The sequence below is a fragment of the Peromyscus californicus genome, unplaced genomic scaffold, assembly GCF_007827085.1.
Source record: "Peromyscus californicus insignis strain IS unplaced genomic scaffold, ASM782708v3 Scaffold_9__1_contigs__length_137607984, whole genome shotgun sequence".
NCBI lineage: Eukaryota > Metazoa > Chordata > Mammalia > Rodentia > Cricetidae > Peromyscus > Peromyscus californicus.
The window spans coordinates 74,179,496-74,188,190 of NW_026294617.1; the positions used below are offsets into that span (position 1 = coordinate 74,179,496).

The following is an 8,695-nucleotide window of genomic DNA, read 5'->3' on the forward strand; positions in this document are numbered from 1 at the left end:
TAGACACTGTTTACAGTCAGAAACGGTCAAGATCATATACTCAGACGTACGCACTTGCATTGCTGGGGTTAGACCCAAGGCTTCAGACAAGCTAGTCAAGTGCTCTGCCACTGAGGCACATCCGAGGCCCAAGCTATGGTCAGCAACACCTTTCTCTGGTAACCTCCAGGTAAGAGGCATTGGGAAGCTGCTTCTGAGCATCACCTGAGCTCCCCTTGAAAAACCAGGCAGTGTTTGTCTCCGTTCTTTTCCTGCTTCAGATGCAGGAATTTCTTTCTTTCCGGTGTAATTTTGGGATTCTTGTAAAATACCCTAATACTTCACTTCCTCTCGAATCCCTTCTTCTCACAAAACAAAACAAAACAAAAAAACACCTGTAGGGGCCTAACAGCTGCATAAACCTGATGGCCTCAGTTCTTGGACTCCCCAGAGTTGTCCTCTGACCTCTACATGAGCGCCATGGTGTGTCATGTACCTCCCATTACATACACAATAACACGTAGCTCCAACTTAACGGGTATTAAGAACACGGCTTTGACCTCTCAAGGCTGCCTCTCTTTATTTTCATGGCCCTGACTCATCAGGACCAGGCAGCCCTTCCTGACTAGCCCAAGCAGGGGCAGCTGTGAGTACCTGCCCTCTCCCTGGCTACCTTAGCTTTCACCGGCCGGGAGCTTCTTTGCCTCTGCATGGCGTAAGCTAGCAGAAAGGGTAGGGGCCCTGGTCCACACAAATCAAGGGATGACGTAGTAGTGACTTAGTAGTTTATTTTCATTTGGCCCATTCCGATCGTTGTTCTCCCAATCTGGGTATTAGGAGGTCCCTCGAGTTTTCTTGCTCCCACCTAGGCAGGGGGGGCTAGTGTCCAACTGTGGGTTCTCCCTCCACTGGGCGGGGGTCTTCGCCTGGATGGCCAGCGCGTGTACCGGTCCGGCCAGCTCCTCCGACAGCGCCGCGTGAACCAACCGGTGCCGTTGCAGGGGGCTCATCCCCTCGAACCGAGAGCTCACCACGGCCACACGGAAATGCGTCTCGCTGCCTGCTGGGACGGCGTGGCCGCCGCTCTCGTTGCGCAGCTCCAGGACCTCGGGGCTCAGGGCTTGCTCTAACTTGGCGCGGATAGCGGCCTCCACGGGCCCGCCGGCCGCCGATCCCGCGCTGGCCCGCGACACACACGCGCGCGTGGCCATGGAGACCACGCACCGGGCCAACTGCGCCCTCAGCATCCGCTGCGGGAGAGACGAAGGGCGCAGGGCTGAGAGCGGGGTCCACCCACCCTCCCCACGCACCCTCCCCACGCACCCCGGGACCGCCTCTGCACGGCGTGGCGGGCGAACGCGGCTCCTACGCCGGCAGCGGAGGGACAAGGGGCGATTGTTGGGACGGCCGGAGGAGCTCTGGGCACTAAGGGCACTGGGAGGGCATGGCTGGGAGCTGTGAAAATGGAGGATGTGCAACTTCGTCCTTTTGGCTGAGTCAGAGCCCTAACGTCCCCTCCAAACCCTAGGGAGGTACCTTTGCGCAGCCAGCGTTACCTTGCTTTTCGAGGCGTCGGGAAGCTCGCAAGGAAACGCAGTCCTGGTTGCGTCTGGTAGGCGTTACGTAGTACCCGGAGGTTTCATGGGAATTGTAGTCCCGGCTCCTCCCAACCGGTGAAGTCCTGAGAAATCCGGAATTAGAGCAGCGCAAAAACACAAGGGTAAAAGGATTTCCTGCAAATTTGGGATTGTTGCACCGGATCTGTTGTTTCTTGATCTTGTAACTCAAATAGCTTTATTCCTTTATAGTTAATTAATTAAAAACAAGATGTCATGTAGCCTCCAGCTCTCTAGAATGCCTGTTATTTCCTGATCCTCCTGCCTCTACCTACTGGGATTACTGTCCCATGTCACTGATAGAGTGCCTCCAAAGTAAAAACAGGATTCCTGTGCTCAATAGGTCAGCCACAACTCAGAGGGGGAATGTCTGCTGGGGCAGCCTATTTCCCAAGATAATCTGTCTTGCTTGAAGCCGATCATTCCAGGAAGAAGAAACTGAAGAACCTCATGTAGTCCCCTACAGCTGCATCAACTTCCTTATTCCCAAACCTCTCACTCACCCCTATATAGGGTCCCAAGCAGCTTTTTCCTCTTTCAGACCCCTTCGTTCCTGAGATAGATGTCCCTCTCTGTGTGCACTAATAAACAGGCTCACCTGTTGAGGTCAGACTCTGGTCTCGTTCTGCCTTCTGTCTCTTTACTCTGTACTCCTAAATCTAATAGTCACACCTGAGGATCCCAATTACTCTATTATACATACAAGAAGCCCATTCTATATACTAAACACATAATCATTGTGTGCCAGACCAGTGCTGGAGGCTGGAGAATAAAGCCAGGCCCTGCTCTTGGAGTTTACAGAACGTCAGAGGAACAGTGAGAGAGACATCGTGATACTGTGTGCCAAGTGTATGGGACTAAACACAGTTTACTGCAAGCATATTACCCAGATTTGGGAACTAAAGAAACTTGCTGTGAAGAGACACAGCAACTCTTATAAAGGAAACCATTTAATTGGAGTGGCTTACAGTTCAAAAAGGTTTATTAGTCCATTATCATCATTGAGGGGACCTGGTGACGTGTAGGCAGACATGATGTGGGAGAAGAAACTGAGAGTTCTAGATCTTCATCCGCAGGCAACAGGAAGTGAACTCACACTGAGCACATCCTGAACATAGGAAACCTCAAAGCCCACCCCCATAGTGACACACTTCCTCCGACAAGGCCACACCCACAACAACAAAGCCATACCTCCTAATAGTGCTACTCCTTAAGAGATTATGGTGACCGATTACATTCAAACTACTACATTCCATTCCCTGACCTCCTATAAGCTTGTAAAAATATCATAATGCAAAGTGCATTTAGTCTAACTTCAAAAGTTCCCATAGTCTACATAGTCTCAACAATGTTTAAAAGTCCAAAGTTCAAAGTCTCTTCTGAGATTTATGCAATCTCTTAACTGTAATCCCCTGTAAAATCAAAATAAAAAAATAGATCACATATTTCCAATACATAATGGCACAGGATATACATTATTGTTCCAAAATGTAGGGAAGGGTGTGTAGTGAGGAAACACTGGACTAAAGCAAGATCAAAAACCAGGGCAAACTCCAGACTCTGCATCTTCATGTCTAATGTTGAAATGCTCTTTAGATCTCCAACTCTATTCAGCTTTGTTGACTGCAGCAGACTTCTCTCCCTTGGTTGGTTCCACTCCCTGTTAGCAGCTTTCCTCGGCAGGTATCCCACGGCTCTGGCATCTCCAACATCTTGGGGTCTCCAAGGTAATCAGGGTTCCCCTTCACAGCTTCACACAATGGCCTGTTTACTAGGTCTCCATTCAGGGACACCTCTGACACATGCCTGGTCTCAGTGGCTTTATTCCACAACTCCTTTCTTCTATCCTTAACTCTAAACTATGTGGCCAAAGCTGCCAAGTTCTGCTGCTTGCTGGGGCTGGAACCTTGTACAATTACATTTTCATCAGCTTTCTGTTTTCCAAGGTTTCCTTCACTGCCTAAGCTTGGCTCTCCTGAGACTGGAACTGTAGACCAGGCTGGCCTCAACTCAGAGGTCCACCTGCTTCTGCCTCTGGAATTCTGGGATTAAAGGCATGCACCACCAGCTCCAAGCTTTTTTTAAATTCCTTTTCACAAGCTGGAAACTTAAATGGGTGGGACCTTACCCTGAGGTCACCACTCCCTTTTTTCCATTTCTTTTTTTGTTTGTTTGTTTTTTGTTTTTGTTTTTGGTTTTGGTTTTGGTTTTGGTTTTGGTTTTTGGTTTTTCAAGCCTGGGTTTCTCTGTGTGGCTTTGCGCATTTCCTGGAACTCGCTTTGTAGACCAGGCTGGCCTTGAACTCACAGAGATCTGCCTGCCTCTGCCTCCAAGTGCTGGGATTAAAGGCATGCACCACCACCACCTGGCTATTCCATTTCTTTATCTGTTTATCTCCTTGAACACAGGACTTAGTTCCATTCCACTTCCTGATGCTTTTTTTCTCCTCAAATTGTACATTTTGTATTTTTCCTTTATTGGCTTGCTCTTTTTCATTATAAATTCTTATAAGCATGAACACTAGTAACCACACGACAGAGTCTGTACTAGGCTGTTTTGAGCTTTCCTCTGCCAATGGAATTAATCCCAATCTCCCACTTTGGCTTCAGGCAGACTCTTTGGACAAGGGCAAAAAGCAGCCACATTCTTCATCAAAATGCCACAAGAACAATTTCTAGGCAACATACTAAAATTCTTCTCCTCTGAAACCTCTTGAGTCAGCCCCCACAGTTCAAATGACCCTCAACACCACTGTGTTCTATGCTCCTACTAGTATGCAGTGCTTAAAGCATTCAACTACTTTTCGAATCCACAATCCCAAAGTCCAAGTGCAGGCAGACGTGGTGCTGGAGAAGGAACTGAGAGTTCTACATCTTGATCTGAAGGCAACAGGAAGTGAACTGAGACACTAGGTGTAGCTTGAGCACAGGAGACCTCAAAGCCCACCCGCACAATGACACACTTCCTCCAACAAGGCCACACCTCCTAATTGTCCCACTCCATGTGAGCTTATGGGGACTAATTACATTCAAACTACCACACTTTTCAAGAGATTTCTAGAGAGCAGTCTAGAAGAAACAACAAGACTACTTTCTTACTTCATTTGGTCAGGATGTGGTAGCTAAATGAAATGAGACATGAATGTTCCAAGGTATGGCTGAGGAGAAGGTTTTTATTGTAGATATGAGGGAGAGAACAGCCAGAGGCAATTGGAAGAATCTAGAGCAGGAAGAAAAAATAGCAGACTGAACCAGGCCATGAGAAGAGAAGAAGAAGAAGGTGGAGAGAGAGAGAGAGAGAGAGAGAGAGAGAGAGAGAGAGAGAGAGAGAGAGAGGGAGAGAGAACCAAGAGAGCTCACGGCTGAAATGGCAGGGTCAGATATATAAGGAGTAGATGCTGGGGGAGTGAAGTGAAGCCCCTGGGCTGGGTGAGAAAAGCTGAGGGGAGCCACAGGTACCGAGCGAGCCTAGCCACTGTGCACTTTGGTGTGCTAACGGGCACCACCGTTAGCTATCGGCTTCTTTGGGACCTGCCAGTAGCCTTGCCATTGGCAGTGGGGTGGTCAGCTCTAGGCTGCTGCAACCTGTATCAGCCTGAGGAGTTTTTGTCCGGGACATCTACTCAGGGGAGGCCAAGTTCTTGACTTTGTTGCCGAAAAGAATTTCAGGACAGTCAGCATAACACAGACCTGGAGTTTATTTTACTTATTTTGTTTTATTATTATTTGCTTTTTGGAGACAGTTTTATTCTCTACATAGCCCTGGCTGTCCTGGAACTCCTTATATGTATCAGGCTGGCCTCAGACTTACAGAGATCTGTCCACCTGTGCCTCCCAAGTGCTGGGATTAAAGGCATGCACCACCACACTCTGCAGAAGTGGCATTTATTAAGGAGAGACGTTAACACCGCTTTAAGCAGAGAAGTTAACTGAAGGGCTGAGAAAGAGGCAAGTACACACAGGTGTGGGTTGTGAGCGTCTCAAGGGAATTGGCTGCATCTCTACATTAGCCTTTATATAATTTGGTGGCTTCTGAAGCTACATCTCTAAGAGTTGCTAAGGACTTTAAACGTGATCATAGGTGGTTTCTGAGATCCAACAGACAGCATTACAGCTGATAAAGTAAAACTCAGACATGAGGTTTGTACAAGTGAGTTAAGATACGCTTTTATTGCAAATACGGTTTATTGTCTTGTTTGTGAGATTTCCAGAAATCTGTAGTTTTAAGTCATAGAAATGCATGTAAGAAATATGCATGCTTAGGCTGTAAGCATGGCTCAGGGCTATTTTATTATCACTTGAAACATCTCTGTGTAAAAAGAACACTGTCCCCATGTAAGCAACCTTCTTAGCAAGTGTTAACCATATTGGAGCTCTTCACTAAAGATGTTGAGAAGCTTCAACTAGATTTTGGGGTGAGGCGTGCCTTTCCCTTCCCCGGTCCCCTTTACCTTTTCAGCCTTTCTTTCCTTCCTCAACCTCGAGTGCCAGAGCCAGGAAGAGGAAAGGTTTGGAGTGTCATTACTTCTGGAAGCATGAGGATGTAGGTATGGTTGGAGCTCTGGGGTCAGAGAAGACAGCATCCAGGGCGCAGGAAAAAGTCCTTTTTCTCCACTGACTAAAGAATTAAAAGGCAGGAAAAGTTCAAAGGTCAAGCAAAGCCAAAGTTTACTTAAAGAAGACAGTTTTATTAGTGGTTTTGTTTTTAAAACAAAGCCAAACAAATACCAAGGCAGGCAAGCTGCAACCTCAGCAGCTGCGTCAAGGAGGGTGGAGACACGCAGGAAAGACTAACTGCCCTGCCGCCTGAGGTAAGCCCGCCCCGAGGACAGCCACATTGTGGAGACCGGAGCTTCCGAGAAAAAGTAGGGAGCCCCCAGAAAAAGAACACACAAGTTCTGGACAGCATCTGAACGAAGGAATAAAGACGAGGTTGGACCCAACTGTCAAGTTCAAAGGAAATTCTGTTTCCCCAAATCCCAAAATGGCTATCTGTGGTGCCTATTAGCATACCAAAGCCCATGCTGGCCTCCGGGCTCCCTCCGGGCTCCCTTCAGGCTCCCTCCAGGCTAGCATCCTAGCTCTTCTCACCTCTTGCCCTACCCTAGACTCCCTCCAGCCCCCCAGCTCAGGGGCTCCCCCACTTTCCCAGCTACTCATTCTCCTTATGACCCTGCTATTTATTGATATCTTTCTCTGCCCCCTTCCCCTCCCCGCTCTGCCCTGCTCCTGCTTCTCCTGGAAGCCTGGTCCAGCAGACTTCTGGCCATGTCTTCTCTCTCTGCTCTGGACTCTTTCAGTTCCCCTGGCTGTTCTCTCTCTCATATCTATAATAATAAAACCTCCCCCTAAACCATTCCATGGAGCAGTCATGTTGTCAGGTTATACAACAACAGAACTTCATGGCTGCTTGTGTGTGTGTGCGTATGCGTCCGTGTGTGCGTATGCGTCCGTGCGTGCGTGTGTTGGTGATTATAGGAAGGAAAAGAATATCATCTCATTAAAGAGATAGTTATTCCACCTATGTCTTTAAGAAGGCTTAAGGTAAACCTGGCTTGCTTGCTTTTCTTCCTTCCTTCCTTCCTTCCTTCCTTCCTTCCTTCCTTCCTTCCTTCCTTCCTTTCTCTTTTTCAATTTTTTTGAGACAGTCTTTCTCTGTAGCCCTGGCTGTCCTAGAACTTGCTCTGTAGACCAGGCTGGCCTCAAGCTCAGAGATCCACCTGCCTCTGCCTCCTGAGTGCTTGGATTAAAGGTGTGTGCCAGCACTGGCCAGCTGAGCCTGGCTTTCTAAGGATGGCCTTGCCTCACCCAGGGGTGATCCGTTGTCCAGGTGGTTGAATAGCCTTAACTGGATTATCAGTTCATGTATGAGCAGCTTGGAACAGGACAGAGATTTCATCTTCTTGACCAGAAGAAGCCAGTTTTCCCTTGATGGGTCTTTACTGCTGCTGTACCATCTGAGTGAGTGGGCAGTAGTGGGAAGAAGAGGCAGCGGCCAGATCCTGCTGGATTACAGATCTAGGTGATTACAGATGGCTTTCTTAGGAGATTTTCTCTCTCTAGCCCTTAGGTAGCAGTTGAAAGCTAATGGTTTTAGAGATAATGTAATAAGGTGACACATTTCTTTCATGTCACACACACACACACACACACACACACACACACACTCTTCCCAATTTTTCATTTTGAAAAATTTCAGTCCTTGTCCTGGAAAAGCAGCTCAGTGGTTAAAAACACTTTCTGCTCTTCTCGGGGACCTGAGTCCTGGACGCCACCCACGTCAGGCGGCTCATGACCACTGCTTCTGGCCTTTGCAGGCACCTTCATGGACACGCCCACACGCACACACAGACGCATAATACCAATAAAAAAAATAAAACAAATGAGAGCGAGGCATGCAGGCGGAGGTCACTCCTCAGTGACAGGGTCCTCAGGGGGACGGTCAGGAGGTAAGAAGATAAAGGACACAGAAAGCTGGGGTAGCAGGTCTTGCGTAAGCCATGTCTCATGCCAAGCCAGGTCATTAAGAAGTATCGTATCTTATATACTATTTGCAGAAGAAAATGGCCAAGGTCAGCAGAGAGCTAAGTCAGACAATGTTGGCAAAAGAAGGCAGGATACCTCAGACACATCTGCCTTAGGATAACCACAGCCCTTGGTGGGGTGGGGGTGGGGAGGGGGGAGTCCTTTTCCCAGGAACTGAAACTGTAATTCCTTTGAGGCCCTGGCTCCACCCTAGATCAGACCTTGCCAAGTCTGCCCCTAGGTAAGGACGCAGAACTCCTGTTCCCTTTGTCCTTTCATCCGGGTCTCTGAGAAAGCCTCCGATCAGTCTGGCTTCCAACGATGACAAACCCAAGAAGCAATCAATGCCTTCTCCTTTCTACCAGGTTTGCTGCTGCTGCTGTTGTTGTTGGTCTGTCTGTTTTGTGGATTTCTGTGCAGTCTGAGGTGGGTGTGCTGGGGCCTGGTACTAACTGTAACCCCAGGCTGGTTGGCCTCAAACTCACAGTCTCCCTTCCTCTTCCTCAGCCTGGGCTGACAGGCTGATCCACCGTGCTCAGAGCCACTGTGCCTGGCTTAGACTCACCACTTCGTACA

General features: G+C 48.4%; 1 protein-coding gene across 2 annotated transcripts; it reads right to left on the minus strand.

Annotated features, from left to right (window-relative positions):
• Positions 1 to 750: 750 nt before the first annotated feature.
• Positions 751 to 1,657, minus strand: Bola1 (bolA family member 1). Of its 2 annotated transcripts, none has more exons than XM_052730516.1 (2): positions 1,536 to 1,657; positions 751 to 1,229 (listed from the first exon to the last, which is right to left on the minus strand). In XM_052730516.1, the coding sequence occupies exon 2, from the start codon at positions 1,224 to 1,226 to the stop codon at positions 813 to 815; it is 414 nt and encodes a 137-aa protein (XP_052586476.1). In that variant the 5' UTR covers positions 1,227 to 1,229; positions 1,536 to 1,657; the 3' UTR covers positions 751 to 812. The 2 variants fall into 2 exon arrangements, with proteins under 2 accessions (XP_052586476.1, XP_052586475.1); XM_052730515.1 differs by having other exon boundaries at positions 1,516 to 1,638.
• Positions 1,658 to 8,695: the final 7,038 nt, after the last annotated feature.

Excerpts from the sequence above, each read along its gene's own strand:
- Bola1 (XM_052730516.1), bottom strand. The coding sequence starts at position 1,226 with ATGCTGAGGGCGCAGTTGGCCCGGTGCGTGGTCTCCATGGCCACGCGC.